This window comes from Pollachius pollachius (assembly GCF_949987615.1).
Source record: "Pollachius pollachius genome assembly, chromosome: 12".
NCBI classification, from domain to species: domain Eukaryota; kingdom Metazoa; phylum Chordata; class Actinopteri; order Gadiformes; family Gadidae; genus Pollachius; species Pollachius pollachius.
Window position 1 is genome coordinate 19,491,940 of NC_136945.1, and position 21,525 is coordinate 19,513,464.

Here is a 21,525-nt window from a genome sequence, read left to right on the forward strand (position 1 = left end):
GAGAGACAGAGAGAATGAGTGATCAACAGTTTTCCAAGACTGTGGATTCTTCTCCTGCCAGGAAGGAAGGGTGTGGTTTATCTTTTGGAATGGCAGGCCTGCGATTGAACGGATATGCCCGTTCAGTTGACCACTATCTTTCAATCTCTTTTCTCCTGTCTCACCTCCTCTCTCTCCCTCCCTCTCTCTCACCCTCTCTCTCTCTGCTACCTCTCTCATCCGCTCTCTCTCTCTCTAGACAAGGCCTGAGGGAAGGAGGAGGGGACGTCACGCTTAACTGAAAACAACTAATCTCAACACGAGTTTGCAGATTAGTTTGGTTCCAAGGCCGGGGAACGGAGCCTCCAACCCCAGAAAGGAACTTTGGATAAAAGAGTCTTTCGATTGGCTGTGAATCTGAGGCCCAGTGTGAAAATGATTGGTTAGGATCATTGGGCCCAGTGCCTTGCACCTACTGAGCAACACAGGCATTAGAACCTTGAGCAGAGGTTAACCTACTGGTTAAGGAGTTGGACCTGCAACCGGAGGGTGGATGGTCGCATCCCGACCGGTACACAAAAAATCTGGACGGGGGGGGGGGGAGTAGTTGTGCAGCACCCTCCTATGTCGTCATCCACAGATGTGGTGCTTTCGGGCAAGGCATCTGAAACCCCCACCTGCGCTGCACTGTGACTGCCCACTGCTCCGGGTGTGCCGGTGTGCATGTGTTCACCGGCTTCCGGATGGGTGAAAAGCAGAGAAAGAATCGTCCCCAAAAAGGGACAATAAAGGATAACTTAAGATAACCCCTGGAGTGTTAGTGCCTTGCTCTATACTGAGATACACAGGGATTAGAACCTTTAACCCTGGAGTGTTAGTGCCTTGCTCTATACTGAGATACACAGGGATTAGAACCTTTAACCCTGGAGTGTTAGTGCCTTGCTATTGCCCTCTCTATCTCTGGACGATCCCAGGCTGACACAGCAGATCGAGGGGGAAACAGTCTCCAATTGGCTGACCAGGCCAGGAGAGATCCAATGGGAGGTCAGAGCGGTTTTGCTGACAACCCACTCCGTTTGTCTGTTCAATCTCCCAGGACAGGAAGTCTTGCAGGGTAAACAGGAATCAAACAGGAAATGGCTTCCTGTTTTGGAGAAAGAGCAGCAATGTGTTCTGCTGGCAGTGGAAAAATTCAGAGAAACGCAGACCACGCATTATACTGGTTTTACTGGGAAGACTGGTTGAAACTGATGCAAGACTGGTTAAAACTGGTAAGACGTTGTCGTTCTACTTGTTGACCGATTTATACAATTTCTTCTGGTTTAGACTGTTTTGCACTGGTTATTCTGCTTATACGTGTCAGACCCCCACGATAAACAGGTTCTAGGTCGGACTGGTTTATGCTGGTTGGTGCAACTGGTTTGAGCAGATATACGTTCAAACAGAGACCCACACCGCACAATATACTGGTTGATACTGGGTATACTGGTTGTATTGGTGTGCCAGGTTAGACTGGATGCAAGACACTCACTAATGGTTGTACTGGCAGTATAACCAGTACTGAGTGTCTTCTGCTGGTTATACTGGGAGCTGACCAGTTCAAGTCTAATTGAATAAAGTTAAACCCTTAACATCAGAAAATGCCGGCTTAATAGACACTGAATAAAATACCAAAGACACCAGCACGAGTAAACTGATAATTTATTATAAAATATTTAAAAAACCATTGTTGGGCTGGAGATCCACATTGCAAACAATAATATTAATTATAACAAATTATTTTGTATCCACAGGAACATCCCTAAATACCATTATTTTATGAAAGTTGCACACACACACACGAAATTTAACACACACTGGTTAAATTTCAGAATAAGTCCAAGTTAAAACCACAGTCCGTCTATCTGTCTTCTGCAGATTCTGTTGGCTCGTGCAGCTGTCAATCAGGTCCGTCTTCATCGTCGATCCATTGTTTAAGGTCACCGCCACAGCTCGACACAGCCAATCGAGGTTGAGACACAGCCTCACAGCCAGTTAGCAGCCAGTAAAATCCTGGTGAACCAATGGGCAGCCAGTAGAATCCTGGTGAACCAATGAACAGCCAGTAGAATCCTGGTGAACCAATGAACAGCCGGTAGAATCCTGGTGAACCAATGCGCAGTCAGTAGAATCCTGGTGAACCAATGAGCAGCCAGTAAAATCCTGTGAGCCAATCATCAGCCAGTAAAATCCTGGGGAGCCAATCAGCCGGTGAGCTCCAGCGGCAGCTCGCGGCTGCACAGCGCCTCCCACTGACGGGCCAGCAGCGCCACCAGTCGCTCCCGGCTGTCGGCCGCCGGCACGAAGATACACCATGTGACCTCCTGGGCCCCGGCCCCGCCCCCGGCCCCGCCCCCGGCCCCGCCCCCGGGGCTAGGCCCCTCCCCCCGGCTGAAGTGGTCCACGTGGAGGGGGGGCAGCAGGTCGGGGCCCGGCAGCTCGTCCAGGACCAGGGTCAGGGCCTGGGGGTACGTCTGGTACCCCAGCAACACCCGCTCCACGTCCCGGATCCTGCGGGCCTCGCGCACCTGGTAGCGCTCCCTGGTGGACGGTAATATATATTAAATATTATATTAAACATTATTATTATTATTATATTAAATATTCATCTTATATAACACCTGGTAGCGCTCCCTGGTGGACGGTAATATATATTAAATATTATATTAAACATTATTATTATTATTATATTAAATATTCATCTTATATAACACCTGGTAGCGCTCCCTGGTGGACGGTAATATATATTAAATATTATATTAAACATTATTATTATTATTATTATTATTATTATTATTATTATTATTATATTAAATATTCATCTTATATAACACCTGGTAGCGCTCCCTGGTGGACGGTAATATATATTAAATATTATATTAAACATTATTATTATTATTATTATTATTATATTAAATATTCATATTATATAACACCTGGTAGGGCTCCCTGGTGGACAGTAATATATATTAAATATTATATTAAACATTATTATTATTATTATGTTAAATATTCATATTATATAACACCTGGTAGCGCTCCCTGGTGGACGGTAATATATATTAAATATTATATTAAACATTATTATTATTATTATTATTATTATGTTAAATATTCATATTATATAACACCTGGTAGCGCTCCCTGGTGGACAGTAATATATATTAAACATCATTATATTAAACATTATTATTATTATATTAAATATTCATCTTATATAACACCTGGTAGCGCTCCCTGGTGGACAGTAATATATAATATTATCATTATTCAACATTAGAAATATATTACTATATTCTATATTAGAAATATTATAATAAATATTACCAAATACTTTAGTGCTCTGGGATGGACAATATTATTATATTATTTATATATTACTTGCCTTGTAAAATAAAGGTTTACCAAGTATAAATATATTATAAATATTGTTGTTGTTTTCTAATCTTTTATGTGATTGGTTGCTGGCGTTAGAGAGCCAGTCATGGTCTGACCTGCAGGGCGGTTCCTTGGCGAAGTCAGGCAGGGGATAACTGACATAGTCCTCGTCCAATAGGAAGATGTGGGAGGCGGTCAGAACCAGAGTCCGGGGGTGGAGCCACGGCGCGGGGGTGGAGCCATGGTCTTGATAGGCGTGGCCTGATCTTTCTGGAAGATCTGAAACCTGGACCTGTACAGAAGAAAAAATGATCCAAGTAAACAGGAAGTATGTCAGAGTAAACAGCAAGTGTGTCAGTTTACAGGAAGTGTATCAGAGTTAGCAGGAAGTGTGTGAGAGTTAACAGGAAGTGTATCAGCGGTAACAGGAAGTGTTTCAGAGGTAACAGGAAGTGTTTGAGAGTTAACAGGAAGTTTGTCAGAGTTAGCTGGAAGCCGGACCTGGAACACCAGCAGGTAGAGCAGGATGTTGAAGGAGGAGGCGGGGCTCTTGCGGTCGGCTACTATGAAGGTCAGGTCTCCCATCTCGTCCTCGTTGGGGTAAATGAACCTCACCCTGCTACTGTGGACCAGCTCGTAGTTCTGCATTTTACCTGCAGGGGGAGACACAGTCCAGTCTGGTCTGAGGGGGCTTTCAGGCAACAAACATATGTCTGTTTTGAAGGAACCACGGATCGTCTCCACCAGGGTCCCGGTGTGTGTCTTGGTCCGTCGTCCAAGCTACTGCTGCTACCAACTACGGTCCGGATCGCCAGGAAACTAACCAGGAAAACTAACCCTGCTCATCCGGATCCAGAACGGGGCTGGTGAACTGGGTGGTGCTGGTGAACTGGGTGGTGTACCTGAGGTGGTGCTGGTGGACTGGGTGGTGCTGGTGAACTAAGTGGTGATGGTGAACTGGGTGGTGTACCTGAGGTGGTGCTGGTGAACTGGGTGGTGTACCTGAGGTGGTGCTGGTGAACTGGGTGGTGTACCTGAGGTGGTGCTGGTGAACTGGGTGGTGTACCTGAGGTGGTGCTGGTGAACTGGGTGGTGCTGGTGAACTGGATGGTGTACCTGAGGTGGTGCTGGTGAACTGGGTGGTGTACCTGAGGTGGTGCTGGTGAACTGGGTGGTGTACCTGAGGTGGTGCTGGTGAACTGGGTGGTGTACCTGAGGTGGTGCTGGTGAACTGGGTGTAGAAGTCCTGCTCCGCTGGCTCCGGGTCCGGCCGGGTCTGGTCCAGGCTGAGGGCTGACATCAGCTCCTTCAGGAAGCAGGACGTCCCGTAGCTGTCCCTGCTCACACAACACACCACCTGGCCCGCACTGCCTCCTACACACACACACACACACACACACACACAAACACATCAGAGATACATACACACACACAAACACAAAAAACACACACACACACACACAGGTAGTTAGGGTTAGGGATATGAGTCAGATTGTGATACAAATGATGATGCAGTGATATTGTCGCACGACACACACACACACACACACACACACACACACACACACACTTTGGACACACTTGAATCTGTCTAATTATATCTAAGGCCTTCTAGTTGCATCACTGCGGCCATTTTGGCAGAGTTGTGTTTTTGTTGATCGGTGCATTCAAACAAGCGTTTGAATGAAACTTGTGCATGGATTTTTCTGAACATGCTGACCTATGAGGCGGAAGTACTGGTCGAACAGTCCCACGTTGACGGAAAGCAGGTCAGACAGGCTGATGGACAGACAGACACACAGACACAGCTCCTGGTCTCTCTGGTCCACTATTTCCCATTCTAAAGAGAGAGAGAGACGGGCAGGCAGAGAGAGAGAGACAGACACGTAGAGAGGAGACAGAGAGGCCGACATTTTATTCCCGAACTTTTAAGAATACACCTGTGATCATGTGATCAAACATGTGTGGTTTAGACCAATAGGAGAGCTGCATCTCACCAGACGAAAGGCTAAGCGAGGAGGCGGAGTCTTCCAAAAGGAAGTAGATGGCTTTGTTGGACAGCAGCAGACAGGAAGTGACCTCAGTCTCCGGAGATATGTAGAAGATAACAGACAGCCATAAAACCTGTCTCACCTCCTCACCTTCCCACTGTAAATACACACAAACAAATAATGTATTGGCTGGGATATACATTCAATATCCTGGAATAGAGCTTGGCGATCTATATACATCCATAAATATCAATATCTACATATACATATATATCTATGCATCTATATATAAATATCTATATACATATCGATTTCTACATCTATATTAATGTACAGCAGATTTGATCAAACGATCCGAGGTGTTGCTATGGAAACCCACCTGAGCTATGGAGCTCTTGAAGAGCGCCTGCAGCGCCGCGCCAGGAAGCCCAGCCAGGAGCGCCTGTCCTGGGGAGAGACTGGCGAGCAGGTGGGCTGGGGGCTGGTTCTCCTCCGTCAGCCTCTGGAGCTCAGAGCTGGCCGGGGGGGGGGAGGGGCTCAGTTATGTAAGATGGCGGCTTGTTTTCAAGAGAGGATGCGATAAGTCATCACCCAGATCTATTCGGTACATCTCCATACGGGCCCAGTCTGGGGGGTGGGGGGGCTCACCTGTGACGGTCCTCAGCGGTCTGGGCAGCGTCTGGACAGAGAACCAGGAGTTAAGTTTTCTGTAGTATAGTTTAGGTGCAGCATAGTATAGTGTAGTATTCTTTAGTATAGTGTAGTGGTAGCATAGTATAGTATTCTTTAGTGTAGTTGCAGCATAGTATAGTGTAGTATTCTTTAGTAGTGTAGTTGTAGCATAGCACAGTGTAGTATTCTTTAGTATAATGTAGTTGTAGCATAGTACAGTGTAGCATTCTTTAGTATAATGTAGTTGTAGCATAGTATAGTATAGTTTTCTGTAGTAAAGTATAGTGTAGCATTATGTAGTATAGTATAGTGTAACATTGTGTAGTATAGTGTCGCATTCTGTAGTATAGTGTAGTATTGTCTAGTATAGTAAAGTGTATTATTTTTTAGTATAATATAGTGTATTATTGTCTAGCATAGTATAGTGTAGCATTCTGTAGTATAGTGTAGTATTGTGTAGTGTCGTGCAGTGTAGTATTGTGTAGTGTAGTGTAGTATTGTGTATTACTGGTACCTGGCTGCGGTGCGGTGGGTCTGACCAGAGCCAGGGTCCTCAGACCCTCCAGAGAGGCTGTCCTGGCTCCCAGCTCCCCAAGGAAGGAGAGCCTGTCTTGGGCTAGAGGGAACACCATGCCCAGCCTCCAGCCGCCCAGCACCACCTCCACCACATGGCCAGCCCTGAAGCACACAGTGGGTACACTGGTTACAGCTTAACAATAACCAGCCAGTCAACCAAGTCAACCCACCAGCCACCACTCAGTCACCTGTCAACAAACCAGTCAACCACTCAACCAACCAGTCCACTACTCAACCAGTTGACCAACAAGTCCACAGTCAACCAACCAGTCAAACCACTTAACGAACCACCCAATCAACCAACCAGTCAACCTCTCAACAGTCGACCAACCAGTCAACCACTCAACCAATCAACCAGTCAACCAACCAACCAGTCACTACCCAGCCGACGGGCCCGCGGCCCCGCCCACCAGCCGTGCACCAGTCATCCTCTGGAGGGACCTGTGTTTGTGTCGGGGTCCGTCCGGGCGGTGTCGAGGCAGGAGGACCACGGCGCCCAGAGGCACCCGGGTCACCCTGCTCCAGGAGGAGGAGGAGGAGGAGGAGGAGGTGCTGCTCCTCGTCTGGGCAGCCAGAGCGCTGAAGTTCACCTTCACCACACACAGGTGTCGGGGGGTGAGGAAGAGGAGGGCGGGGGTCCTGGATGAAGCCTCTTCCTGGTTCAGGATGTCTGTCAGGAGGGGGGCGGGGCAGGGGGAGGAGCCAGAGGCAGGGAGGAGCAGGTGGGCGAGGTATCCTCCTCCGCGCACCTCCTGCTGCTCCCAGGGGCTGAGGAGCGACCACAGCAGCTGAGGATTCTGGGTAGTGTGTGGCGGCACCTCAGGGCTGACAGGAAGCTGTAGGGCACAGAGATCACTTTAGAATCCAAACCATAAGCACTAGGGATGGGCAACGATCGCTGAGAAGTATGTGCCAGAAATGCACATCCCTAATAAACACACACAAACACACACACACACACACACACACACACACACACACACACACACACACACACACACACCAACCCCCCACACACACAAATATGAACACAAACCCCGGTCAAACACAAAAATGTCACACACACTAAAAGGAAAACACACACCAAACGACCCAAAAACACACGCACACACATTCATATGAATAAACACACCCTGCAATCCATGCACTTGATCTCTCACACACACACACACACACACACACACACACACACACACACACACACACACACACACACACACACAGCTCCTTTAGGGCTATAGGAGGACCAGGTTTACGGCTGGGTTGGGTCTGGGTCTACCTTGGCCTGGATCAGGGCTGAGAGGGGCGTGTCCTGGGGGGCGGGGCAGATGAACCAGAGCTGGGTCGGTCTGGAGCGGACCCCCAGGGAGACCCAGGGCTCCGGGAGCAGGGAGGAGAACACCACCTCCTCGTAGGGCAGCAGGAACTCCTTCTGCAGACCGGACACCAACTCCTCCACGCCGGGATGCACCTCCTGGTCTGGAACGAGGAGAGAGAGACGCGGTGACTTCCTGCTGGGTTTCCATGGTGACGTGCCCGGCCACGTTGGACCGTGTTTGTACCTGCGTTGTGATTGGTCCAGGGGCTGTCAGCTGACAAGGAGAAGAGACCCAGGTGCTGGTCAGTGAACACCAGGCACCCCACCTTCTGCTGCAGCTCCTTCCGCTCCTCCTCCTCCTTCACCTCCTCTTCCTTCTCCTCGTTCATCTCCTTCTCCTCCTCCTCCTTCTTCTTCCCCTTCTCCTCCTTCTCCTCCTCCTCCACCTCCACCCAGAAGCACCACCTCACGTCCCTGGCTCTGGGCTGCAGCTCCACGGGGCTCAGGGGGGAGCAGGACTCCCCCAGACCCATCTCAAAGTACCCGTCCCTGGAGCAGGGGCTGGACCTGGGAGGAGAACAGCTCATCCAATCAGGAGCCTTCCTCGAGGAGGAGAACACCTCATCCAATCAGGGGCCTTCCTCAAGGAGGAGAAGACCTCTTCCAATCAGGAGCCTTCCTCAAGGAGGAGAAGACCTCTTCCATCAGGAGCCTTCCTCAAGGAGGAGAACACCTCATCCAATCAGGAGGGTTCCTCAGGCAGGAGAACACCTCATCCAATCAGGAGCCTTCCTCAAGGAGGAGAACACCTCATCCAATCAGGAGGGTTCCTCAGGCAGGAGTTCCCGCTACTAACCTGGTCCAACCAGAGCTAGTCTAACTAGACCTGGTTTAACTAGACCTGGTCTGACTAGAATTGGTTTAACTAGACCTGGTCCCAAACTAACTTACCTTATATTAAACTTCAGTGGACTGTGAGTGACATGCAGTTAACTAGTTTAACTTACTTAACTACGTTAGTAGACCTAACCAGTCTAGGGAGCTCGTTACGTCAAGCTAACCACACACGACTATTAAACTTCACCCGACTAGTTAACGAGTGAAGTCTGGCAAGACTTCACTCGTTAACTAGTCCACTCTAGTAAGACTGTTTCTGATTGGTTACCTGGGGCACCCAGCAGGAGGCAACACAACATCTCTGTGCTCAGATGTCAGCTCCCCCTGCACCTCCTCCTGCACCTCCTCCTCCTGCACCTCCTCCTGCTGCACCTCCTCCTGCCGGCCCAAGGGCAAGGCCAGGCAGAGGGACAGCTGGGTAATAAAGTCTTTGTTGGAGGAGAGGGAGAGGAGGGGGGAGGAGACGCAGAGGAGAGGGGAGGGGAGGGAGAAGAGGAGGGGGGAGAGGGAGGAGCTACTGGAGGGGTCTTCGGGTTGAGGACTTCTGTCAGAGAGGAGGAACAGTAAACACCATTATTATTATTATTATTATTATTATTACACACACACACACACACACACACACACACACACACACACACACACACGACAGGTGTACTATCAACGTCCCCCACCTGGCTGCATCTGTAGCTCCGCCTCCAGGACTGCAGTACGGAGCCGTGGGATTGGACGCGAGGGGAGACGGACAGACAGCAGAGGGCGGGGTCTGGGTGGAAGGAGAGCCAACCAGCATGAGATTGATGGATTGAATTAAAAGGCTGAGGAAATGTACGGCTGGACTATAACAAGCGAAGTCTACGGACTGTTAGTGGGCACGGTGTGCCAGCCATGTACGCATGAACCACATCAGAACCCCAAGGTATGAAAGCCATGCTAACCATTAACCGCTAACCGCTAACATCTAACAGCTTGCGTCACCCACCTGTGAGGGGAGGAGGGAGGAGGCATCGGGGCAGACGAGGCGCGGGCAAACCACCTCTTCTTCTCTGCTCCTCACTTCTAAACAGGAAACATGAAGCAACTGTGTCTTTGCGGCACTGGCTGTGGTTCTTTCATCACGCAGAACTGCCAAATGATTCGACAGCCATGTCATGTAGTGTGATGCAGCAATACATTTCATCATCATCAGCTCATCGACACACAAAGCTGAAGCTTACTCAGTCACAAGAACAGTGTGCTAAGAAGAGTACTGTAAGCCTTAAGAAGAGTACTGTTAGCCTTAAGAAGTGTACTGTTAGCCTTAAGAAGAGTACTGTTAGCCTTAAGAAGAGTACTGTTAGCCTTAAGAAGAGTACTGTTAGCCATAAGAAGGGTACTGTTAGCCTTAAGAAGAGTACTGTTAGCCTTAAGAAGTGTACTGTAAGCCTTAAGAAGAGTACTGTTAGCCATAATAAGAAGAGTACTGTTAGCCATATGAAGAGTACTGTTAGCCTTAACAAGAGTACTGTTAGCCATACGAAGAGTACTGTTAGCCATAATAAGAAGAGTACTGTTAGCCATATGAAGAGTACTGTTAGCCTTAACAAGAGTACTGTTAGCCATACGAAGAGTACTGTTAGCCTTAACAAGAGTACTGTTAGCCTTAACAAGAGTACTGTTAGCCTTAAGAAGGGTACTTTTAGACTTAAGAAGAGAACTGTAAGCCTTAAGAAGAGTACTGTTAGCCATAAGAAGAGTACTGTTAGCCTTAAGAAGGGTACTTTTAGACTTAAGAAGAGTACTGTAAGCCTTAAGAAGAGTACTGTTAGCCGTAGGAACAGTGTGGTAGGAAGAGTACTGTTAGCCATAAGAAGAGTACTGTTAGCCATAAGAAGAGTACTGTTAGCCTTAAGAAGAGTACTGTAAGCCTTAAGAAGGGTACTGTAAGCCTTAAGAAGAGTACTGTTAGCCATAATAAGAAGAGTACTGTTAGCCATAATAAGAAGAGTACTGTAAGCCTTAAGAAGAGTTCGGTTAGCCATAAGAAGAGTACTGTTAGCCATAATAAGAAGAGTACTGTTAGCCATAAGAAGAGTACTGTAAGCCTTAAGAAGAGTACTGTTAGCCATAAGAAGAGTACTGTTAGCCTTAAGAAGGGTACTTTTAGACTTAAGAAGAGTACTGTAAGCCTTAAGAAGAGTACTGTTAGCCATAAGAAGGGTACTGTTAGCCATAATAAGAAGAGTACTGTTAGCCATAAGAAGGGTACTGTTAGCCATAATAAGAAGAGTACTGTTAGCCATAAGAAGAGTACTGTTAGCCTTAAGAAGGGTACTTTTAGACTTAAGAAGAGTACTGTTAGCCTTAAGAAGAGTACTGTAAGCCTTAAGAAGGGTACTGTAAGCCTTAAGAAGAGTTCGGTTAGCCATAAGAAGAGTACTGTTAGCCATAAGAAGAGTACTGTTAGCCGTAGGAACAGTGTGGTAGGAAGAGTACTGTTAGCAATAAGAAGAGTACTGTTAGCCTTAAGAAGAGTACTGTAAGCCTTAAGAAGGGTACTGTAAGCCTTAAGAAGAGTACGGTTAGCCATAAGAAGAGTACTGTTAGCCATAATAAGAAGAGTACTGTTAGCCTTAAGAAGAGTACTGTAAGCCTTAAGAAGGGTACTGTAAGCCTTAAGAAGAGTACGGTTAGCCATAAGAAGAGTACTGTTAGCCATAATAAGAAGAGTACTGTTAGCCTTAAGAAGAGTACTGTAAGCCTTAAGAAGGGTACTGTAAGCCTTAAGAAGAGTTCGGTTAGCCATAAGAAGAGTACTGTTAGCCATAAGAAGAGTACTGTTAGCCGTAGGAACAGTGTGGTAGGAAGAGTACTGTTAGCAATAAGAAGAGTACTGTTAGCCTTAAGAAGAGTACTGTAAGCCTTAAGAAGGGTACTGTAAGCCTTAAGAAGAGTACGGTTAGCCATAAGAAGAGTACTGTTAGCCATAATAAGAAGAGTACTGTTAGCCTTAAGAAGAGTACTGTAAGCCTTAAGAAGGGTACTGTAAGCCTTAAGAAGAGTACGGTTAGCCATAAGAAGAGTACTGTTAGCCATAATAAGAAGAGTACTGTTAGCCTTAAGAAGAGTACTGTAAGCCTTAAGAAGGGTACTGTAAGCCTTAAGAAGAGTTCGGTTAGCCATAAGAAGAGTACTGTTAGCCGTAGGAACAGTGTGGTAGGAAGAGTACTGTTAGCAATAAGAAGAGTACTGTTAGCCTTAAGAAGAGTACTGTAAGACTTAAGAAGGGTACTGTAAGCCTTAAGAAGAGTACGGTTAGCCATAAGAAGAGTACTGTTAGCCATAATAAGAAGAGTACTGTTAGCCATAAGAAGAGTACTGTTAGCCTTAAGAAGAGTACTGTAAGCCTTAAGAAGGGTACTGTAAGCCTTAAGAAGAGTACGGTTAGCCATAAGAAGAGTACTGTTAGCCATAATAAGAAGAGTACTGTTAGCCTTAAGAAGAGTACTGTAAGCCTTAAGAAGGGTACTGTAAGCCTTAAGAAGAGTTCGGTTAGCCATAAGAAGAGTACTGTTAGCCGTAGGAACAGTGTGGTAGGAAGAGTACTGTTAGCAATAAGAAGAGTACTGTAAGCCTTAAGAAGAGTACTGTAAGACTTAAGAAGGGTACTGTAAGCCTTAAGAAGAGTACGGTTAGCCATAAGAAGAGTACTGTTAGCCATAATAAGAAGAGTACTGTTAGCCATAAGAAGAGTACTGTTAGCCTTAAGAAGAGTACTGTAAGCCTTAAGAAGGGTACTGTAAGCCTTAAGAAGAGTACGGTTAGCCATAAGAAGAGTACTGTTAGCCATAATAAGAAGAGTACTGTTAGCCTTAAGAAGAGTACTGTAAGCCTTAAGAAGGGTACTGTTAGCCTTAAGAAGAGTACTGTGAGCCATATGAAGAGTACTGTGAGCCGTAGGAAGAGGTACATACATCGTTACCTTGGCTAGAGCAGTAGGCCTTCTGGAGAGAGGGAGGAGAAGAGGGGGAGGAGGAGACGGCTGGAGGAGCAGCAGATAAAGGAGACAGGCTGGGCTCCTCCGCCACCTGAGGAGGAGGAGGAGCAGAGGTGAGAGAGGGGTAGGCGCAGCAGCAGGAGGAGGAGGAGGAGGCGGCGCCTGAGGGCGACCTACCCTCTTGTCTCCGCCGCTTGTCTTTAGTTTGTCTTTGGTTTCCTTGGCCTTCTGGATGGCCTTCAGCACCTCCACCGTGTCCACCTCCTGCTGCGAGGGGGCCGCGCCGTCCAGACACACCTGAACACAGGTGGGGAGCAACTTAACAACAGGGAAGGAGGGAAGGGAGAAAGAGGGTAGAGGAGGTGTGAGGAGGAAGGAGGTGGGGTGTGAGGAGGAAGGAGGTGGGGTGTGAGGAGGAAGGAGGTAGGGTGTGAGGGGGTAGGTTATAGGGTGGGAGGTAGAATATGAGGAGGTAGGGAGTGAGGAGGTAGAGTGTAAGGAGGAAGGAGGCAGGGGGTGAGGAGGTAGGGATTAAGAAGGTAGGGTGTGTGGAGGTAGGGTGTGAGGAGGAAGGAGGTAGGGTGTGAGGGGGTAGGAGGTAGAATATGAGGAGGTAGGGAGTGAGGAGGTAGAGTGTAAGGAGGAAGGAGGCAGGGTGTGAGGAGGAAGGAAGTAGGGAGTGAGGAGGTCGGGGGTGAGGAGGTAGGGATTAAGAAGGTAGGGTGTGAGGAGGTAGGGTATGAGGAGGTAATGTATTAGGAGGTAGGGAGTGAGGAGGTAGGGAGTGAGGAGGTAGTGAGTGAGGGGGTAGAGAGTGAGGAGTTAGGGAGTGAGGAGGTAGGGAATACAGTGTAAGGAGGTAAGGAGTGAGGAGGTAGGGAGTGAGGAGGTAAGGAGTGAGGAAGTAGGGCGTGAGGAGGTAGGGCGTGAGGAGGTAGGGCGTGAGGAGGTAGGGTATAGAGTGTAAGGAGGTAGGGAATGAGGAGGTAGAGTGTGAGGATGTAGGGAGTGAGGAGGTAGGGAGTAAGGAGGTAGGGAGTAAGGAGGTAGGGTAAACAGTGTAAGGAGGTAGGGAATGAGGAGGTAGGGAGTGAGGAGGTAGGGAGTGAGGAGGTAGTGTATGAGTAGGTATGGAGTGAGGATGTAGGGAGTGAGGATGTAGGGAGTGAGGAGGTAGGGGGTGAGGAGGTAGGGAGTGAGGATGTAGGGAGTGAGGAGGTAGGGGATGAGGAGGTAGGAGTGAGGAGGTAGGGGGTGAGGAGGTAAGGAGTGAGGATGTAGGGAGTGAGGAGGTAGGGAGTGAGGAGGTAGGGAGTGAGGATGTAGGGTGTGAGGAGGTAGGGTGTGAGGATGTAGGGAGTGAGGAGGTAGGGAGTGAGGAGGTAGGGGGTGAGGAGGTAGGGGGTGAGGAGGTAGGGGGTGAGGAGGTAGGGAGTGAGGAGGTAGGGGGTGAGGAGGTAGGGAGTGAGGAGGTAGGGAGTGAGGAGGTAGGGAGTGAGGAGGTAGGGAGTGAGGAGGTAGAGGGTGAGGAGGTAGGAGTGAGGAGGTAGGGTGTGAGGATGTAGGGAGTGAGGAGGTAGGGAGTGAGGAGGTAGGGAGTGAGGAGGTAGGGGGTGAGGAGGTAGGGGGTGAGGAGGTAGGGAGTGAGGAGGTAGGGGGTGAGGAGGTAGGGAGTGAGGAGGTAGGGAGTGAGGAGGTAGGGGGTGAGGAGGTAGGGGGTGAGGAGGTAGGGAGTGAGGAGGTAGGGGGTGAGGAGGTAGGGAGTGAGGAGGTAGGGAGTGAGGAGGTAGGGAGTGAGGAGGTAGGGAGTGAGGAGGTAGAGGGTGAGGAGGTAGGAGTGAGGAGGTAGGGTGTGAGGATGTAGGGAGTGAGGAGGTAGGGAGTGAGGAGGTAGGGAGTGAGGAGGTAGGGGGTGAGGAGGTAGGGGGTGAGGAGGTAGGGAGTGAGGAGGTAGGGGGTGAGGAGGTAGGGAGTGAGGAGGTAGGGAGTGAGGAGGTAGGGAGTAAGGAGGTAGAGGGTGAGGAGGTAGGAGTGAGGAGGTAGGAGTGAGGAGGGAGGGAGTGAGGAGGTAGAGAGTGAGGGTGTAGGGGGTGAGGAGGGAGGGGGTGAGGAGGTAGGGAGTGAGGAGGGAGGGCTGTACCTCTGCGGCGCGGTCCCAGAACAGAGCGAGGGTCCGGGTGCGGTAGTCCGGGGAGCAGCAGAGGGGGTTGTGGGTCAGCGACAGCCTCTCCAGACACGGCAGGCCCGCTACGCTGCGCACCTCCTGCAGCTACACACACACACACACACACACACACACACACACACACACACACACACACACACACACACACTCTTAAAAATACAGTTTTGCACAATGGGTGATTCCTTAATGACGACTGCACAGCAGCGCCTGTTGCTTATTCCACTTTCGGTATTAATATCTTGGCGTTCCGTACCCTGTGCTAGCCTGTTGAAGCCATGCATGTGGTTGTCCAGGTAGTAGCTTTAGCATGCTAACCTGTGCTATCAGGTTGTGGCTGAGGTCCAGGTTGACCAGGGGGTAGCGTTAGGATGCTAACCTGTGCTGTCAGGTTGTGGCTGAGGTCCAGGTTGACCAGGGAGTAGCTTTAGCAGTGTTAGCATGCTAACCTGTGCTATCAGGTTGTGGCTGAGGTCCAGGTAGACCAGGGGCTAGCGTTAGCATGCTAACCTGTGCTATCAGGTTGTGACTGAGGTCCAGGTTGACCAGGGAGTAGCTTTAGCAGTGTTAGCATGCTAACCTGTGCTATCAGGTTGTGGCTGAGGTCCAGGTTGACCAGGGAGTACAGCTTGTTGAGGCCAGAAAGCGTCTCCAGGCGGTTGCCGGCCAGGTTGAGGGTCTGGATGTTCCCCAGACGGGTGTGGGCCGACTGGAGGACCTCCAGGGCGTTGTAGGACAGGTCCAGGTGGATCAGGTTGTACAGGTGCTGGAAACAAACACACAAACCAACCCGTTACTGGTGTAGTCACTGGTTTATCTGGTAAATGACTTGATTTCACTAATATTCACTGATTTATCTGGTAAATGACCTGATTTATCTGCTATATTAACTGGTTTATCTGGTAAATGACCTGATTTATCTGCTATATTAACTGGTTTATCTGGTAAATGACCTGATTTATCTGCTATATTAACTGGTTTATCTGGTAAATGACCGGATTTATCTGCTATATTAACTGGTTTATCTGGTAAATGACCGGATTTATCTGCTATATTAACTGATTTATCTGGTAAATGACCTGATTTCACTGCTATGTCAACTGGTTAAATCTGATAACTGACCTGATTTCACTGCTCTATGAACTGGTTTATCTGGTAAATGACCTGATTTCACTGCTATGTTAACTGGTTAAATCTGATAACTGACCTGATTTCACTGCTATATTAACTGGTTTAGTAGCGGGTACCTGGAGGTGGTCTACGGACTGCAGCTGGTTGTGACTCAAGTCCAGGAACTCCACTTCTGGAACCAGTTTCTGTAGAGCACAGGAACAGAACCACCAAGGCTGCTCAACTAGTCAGGGTTGTGTACAGTGTTATACACAGTGTCGTAGTGTGGTATAGTTAGTTATAGTTATGGTAGTTACTAGGCTGGTAATGGTTTAGTTAGTTGTAGTTATGGTAGCTAGTATGGTGGTAGTGTAGTTAGTTGTAGTTATGGTAGGTACTGACCACATAGGCTTCTATCTCTGTGATGGTGTTGTGTTAGTTAGTAGGGTGGTAGTTAGTGGTAGTTAGGTACTCACCACGGAGGCGTCTATCTCTGTGATGGGGTTGTGTTAGTTAGTAGGGTGGTAATTAGTGGTAGTTAGGTACTCACCACGGAGGCGTCTATCTCTGTGATGGTGTTGTGTTAGTTAGTTAGTTAGCTAGTAGGGTGGTAGTTAGTGGTAGTTAGGTACTCACCACGGAGGCGTCTATCTCTGTGATGGTGTTGTGTTAGTTAGTTAGTAGGGTGGTAGTTAGGTACTCACCACGGAGGCGTCTCTCTCTGTGATGGCGTTGTGTTAGTTAGTTAGTAGGGTGGTAGTTAGGTACTCACCACGGAGGCGTCTCTCTCTGTGATGGTGTTGTGTTAGTTAGTTAGTAGGGTGGTAGTTAGGTACTCACCACGGAGGCGTCTATCTCTGTGATGGTGTTGTGGCTCAGGTCCAGGGTGGTCAGTTTTCTCCACAGGGGAATGACGGCCGTCACGTGCGACCCAGGCCCCGCCCCTTCTGCTGACTCCGCCTCCCACTGGGGAAACTCACTGGCCTCCGGAGCCAGGATGGCCTACGACACATCATGTGACATCATCTGGTTACAGTAGGGCTGCTCGATTATGGAAATCATGATCACGATTATTTTGGTCAATATTTAAATCACGATTATTTAAAACGGTTATTTTTGAGGTTGAAAACACGATGCATTTATTCAACATGTCTAGTAGATAAAATGGTAGAAAAAAATAGAAAATATTCAAATCTAAAATAACGTACCGATATTTATCCAGCTGTTCTGCACTTTCTATAAAACATTTAATGAAAAAATAAATAAATAAAAATAAAAATCGAAAACTCGATTATATTAGTTTTGTGATTGTTGGACGCTAAAATCGAAATCGCGGTCAAAATTTGATTAATCGCCCAGCCCTAGGTTACAGGACATAACTATGACATCATCATCCTCATCATCATCATCGTCCCGCTGTGAGCCCGCCCGGGCCGTACCATCATGGAGGGGGTGGTGTGGTGGACGCTGCAGGTGACCAGGGTCCTTCGGAGGCTGGGGAGACCCTGGATCTGCTGGGAGGAGCACTCACTCACCTGTCAATCACACGGTTACACTGTCAATCACACATCACCTGTCAATCACACGGTAGTACTGTCAATCACTAATCACCTTTCAATCACACGCTGATGCTGTCAACACACATCACCTGGCAATCATGTTTATACTGTCAATCCCACAACACATGTCAATCATACATCACACGTCAATCACGCATCACCTGTCAATCACGCTTATATCGTGAATCACACATCACCTGTCAATCACACATCACCTGACAGTCACGTTAATACTGTCAATCACACATCACCTGAAAGTCACGTTAATACTGTCAATCACACATCACCTGTCAGTCACGCTAAAACTCAATCGCACATCATCTGTCAGTCACGTAAGTATCGTCAATCACACATCACCTGTCAGTCAGGTTTATACTGTCAATCACACATCACCTGTTAATCATGTTAATACTGTCAATCACACATCCCCTGTCAATAACAAATGAACCACGTCAATCACACATCACTCGTCATAGAGTAAGCAGGCCAGAGGTCAAACTAACCTCTGCATGCAGCAGTGATTTGAAGATGGACAGGTCAAAGATCAGGCTGCTCTCCTGGATGTTGCTGGTTCCTATTGGTCCCTGCGTTCCCTGGATCTGGACCAATCACACCACACCAAAATTAAAAAAATCAGCTTGATATTATTATTTCTACAAATTTAAAGATGCTGTAGGTAAGATTTAGTTTTAGATGTGCAGGTATATAAATCTATAGACAGACACAGATATATATCTTTATATAGATGTAGATCCAGGTGTGTACCTTGAGGTAGCGCAGTCTGCAGGTGAAGTCCAGGATGTGGGCCAGGTGTGTGTGGAGCTCCGGTCCGCTGGGGGTGGACAGGTGCAGCTGCTCCCAGACCGAGTGCAGCTGGAGCGGACGCAGACAGTACACCTGACCCCCCGCCAGCAGGTCCTCACCTGGAGACACAGACAGGTGGAGAGAGACAGGTGGAGAGACAGACTATTAGCACACAGACATGTAGAGGGACAGGTAAAGAGGCTTACAGTTAGCACACAGACAGGTAGAGGTTTACAGTTAGCAGAGAGACAGGTAGAGAGACAGGTAGAGGGACAGGTAAAGAGGCTTACAGTTAGCACACAGACAGGTAGAGAGGTTTACAGTTAGCACACAGACAGGTAGAGAGGTTTACAGTTAGCACAGAGACAGGTAGAGAGACAGGCAGAGGGACAGGTAAAGAGGCTTACAGTTAGCACACAGACAGGTAGAGGGACAGGTAGAGGGACAGGTAAAGAGGCTTACAGTTAGCACACAGACAGGTAGAGAGGTTTACAGTTAGCACAGAGACAGGTAGAGAGACAGGTAGGGAGGCCGACAGTTAGCACACAGGTAGAGAGAAGTGTAGACAGATAGCGTGACGGACAGGCAGAGAGAGACATGTAGACAGACAAGTAGAGAGACAGACAGGTAGTCAGACAAGTAGAGAGACTATGACTATGACGGGAGGTTAAAGGTCAACAGGAAGCTTACCTCTGTGAAACAGCGCCTCAGCCAACGCCGCTGCGACCCCACTCCTCTCCTGACAGACAGACAGACAGACAGACGGGTAGACAAACAGACAGGAGGTAAGTACCTGGTAGACGTTGTGAACTGTGACCCATAACATGTAGCTGTCCTTCATCACACACAGACAGACAGACAGACAGACAGACAGACAGACAGACAGACAGACGTCTTACATAGAGGTCAAAGTGCAGGAAGGAGGCGAGGGGGGGCGGCGTGGAGGAGCTGAGGAGGCGCAGGAAGAGCGTCTGCAGGTAGACCTCCAGCTCCCTTCTCCTCCTCTCCACCAGGCCCGGGGAGTTCTTCCCCAGCATCTTCTTAGGGGGGAGGAGCTGCTTGTCCACCTGCCAATCAGCACTCAGCTGCAACACAGAGACGCCATATGCATAAATAATACTGCTGCCAAGCTAAGGGGAGCCAACAGTCATTGGTTAGCCTCTGGGCGGGACGGGGGTTACGCCATCAGTCTCTGTGTTAACATGTCAATAAGGTGACCTGGCTACCATGGTAACCGGGTCACCTAACTGACATGTTAACACGGCTAACAGTCCTGGTGGTTATCATGGTAACCGGGTTATAACCCGGCTTTCCCCGTGCATGTAAACCTACTGCCGCTAACTGGAAATACCATCGTACCACCGCTAGAGGGCACTGGAACCGTGATCTTTAGTTTAGGTGGAAGTGGTTCCACTAATATATACGTCTATAAATATGATCTTTAGTTTGTTATTCATCCACCATACAACATAGCAGATGGAGCTATATTATTATAGAGCGGATATAGTGTATATTTATGTACCTTCTCGTGCAGCTCGTGGAAGTCGCTGTAGCGGTGTTTGACGGTCCACCGGTGCGCCCCATCGGTCACCTGGATGACGTACACCTGGACATACACACTACGGTCACCGGTTGCTCTTCAGCCTCAGAGATAATATACATAATTTTAATATATTCAAAGAAATTATTAATAATGTGTCATATTTATGATTATGGGCTGCTGTTGCAGAAAGGGATACGTGTCTCGTTGTCGTCTGGGACACCGTGTCCTTATAAGGGCGAGTAGATAACAGCTTAGTAAGCACATTTAAAGTAAAGAGAAAGCAAAGAGACACCAGAGACAGCCCGTCCGCGTCTCCTCTGCGCATGCGCTGCTGTCATATGAATGCATGTGATAGCAAGGATGTTATAGCGATGGATGTTATAGCGATGTATATTACAGTGTAGTTCTCCACCAGCTCCGAGCCCAGGACACAGACGCTCCTCCTCCGCTCCTCGGACGCTCCGGCTGCCTCCATCTGCTCCTCGGTCTCCTCCCAGTAGCACCTCCTCGGTCTGCTGTCCAGCACCTCCTCGATCTCCTCCCAACACCTCCTTGACCTCGATTTCCTCCCTGCTCCTCCTCGTTCTCCTCCCGACACCTCTCCGATGTCCACCCTGCTCCTCCTCGATCTTCTTGATCTCCTCCCAACACCTCCTCGATCTCCTCCGCTAGCTCCTCTAGTCACCCTTCCAATACCCGCTAGGGTTCGTTTCGTTGTTGTTAAACGTTGGAATAGTTTGAGGTGGGCTCCTGCTCTAGGAGGTTGTGGGTTCCAGCTCCTCTGCAGCCATCTTTGTTGTGGTGCGATCAGCCGCTGACTTATTCAAACGTCTCCAAACTTTATTGACAAGACACGACATCGCTACTAAATGGAGTATTTTTATAATCGATTTATAACAGATAGATAAACCGATTTTTTGAAGACAAAGTGGGATGAATTTATGCGTTAAAATGAATATTTGATAGTTTCCTGAAACAACAATGACATAATCTCCAGAATATTGTGTATATATTGTTTCGGTCAGTTATCCGTCGTTCCGTTATAATAATGGGGATTATAATCCTGTTTATAGTTTGCCGAGCAATACATTATTTATAATACGATGCTTTTGTTCTGTCAGGATATAATAAAATGTAATTGCGGTTTATCAAATTTGTATTTTTAACGTTTAATCAGGGAAGGACGGACCTTCCTCGACCATCTCAACGGCTCAACACCGCCACCCTGAGGCGAGAGGAAGAAACGCATCTTTAGTTTCGAGAAGTGATCCGCTTTACCTATGGTTTAATCCATTCCCATGGTTTCCTCCCGTCATCCAAGATGAGAAGCAAAACAAATAAGTTTATTTTAAATGACTTTATTTAATACAAAGCTTTTATTGTCCATAACATGAACGATACTAATCCTAACCTAATCCATGTTTCCTGTTTCAACTGCTTAAATAAGAAGCAAGCTGTTCCACTAGCAGCACACAGGGCTATCAGCTGTTCTTATCGATGC

General features: G+C 48.1%; 1 protein-coding gene across 3 annotated transcripts; it reads right to left on the reverse strand.

Annotated features, from left to right (window-relative positions):
• Positions 1-1,708: 1,708 nt before the first annotated feature.
• nisch (nischarin) lies at positions 1,709-20,795 on the reverse strand. Of its 3 annotated transcripts, none has more exons than XM_079748358.1 (28): positions 20,422-20,795; positions 20,004-20,087; positions 19,381-19,566; positions 19,172-19,220; positions 18,443-18,600; positions 18,181-18,276; positions 17,558-17,653; positions 16,959-17,120; positions 16,256-16,324; positions 15,589-15,774; positions 14,967-15,095; positions 13,004-13,123; positions 12,812-12,917; positions 9,833-9,909; positions 9,525-9,616; positions 9,119-9,394; positions 8,198-8,520; positions 7,915-8,114; positions 7,077-7,471; positions 6,574-6,737; positions 6,036-6,066; positions 5,767-5,902; positions 5,394-5,544; positions 5,117-5,236; positions 4,609-4,770; positions 3,898-4,049; positions 3,513-3,688; positions 1,709-2,559 (listed from the first exon to the last, which is right to left on the reverse strand). In XM_079748358.1, exons 1-28 carry the CDS (start codon positions 20,497-20,499, stop codon positions 2,223-2,225), a joined length of 4,311 nt encoding a protein of 1,436 aa, XP_079604484.1. In that variant the 5' UTR covers positions 20,500-20,795; the 3' UTR covers positions 1,709-2,222. The 3 variants fall into 3 exon arrangements, with proteins under 3 accessions (XP_079604484.1, XP_079604483.1, XP_079604482.1); XM_079748357.1 differs by having other exon boundaries at positions 9,119-9,391; positions 9,833-9,975; XM_079748356.1 differs by having other exon boundaries at positions 9,833-9,975.
• Positions 20,796-21,525: the final 730 nt, after the last annotated feature.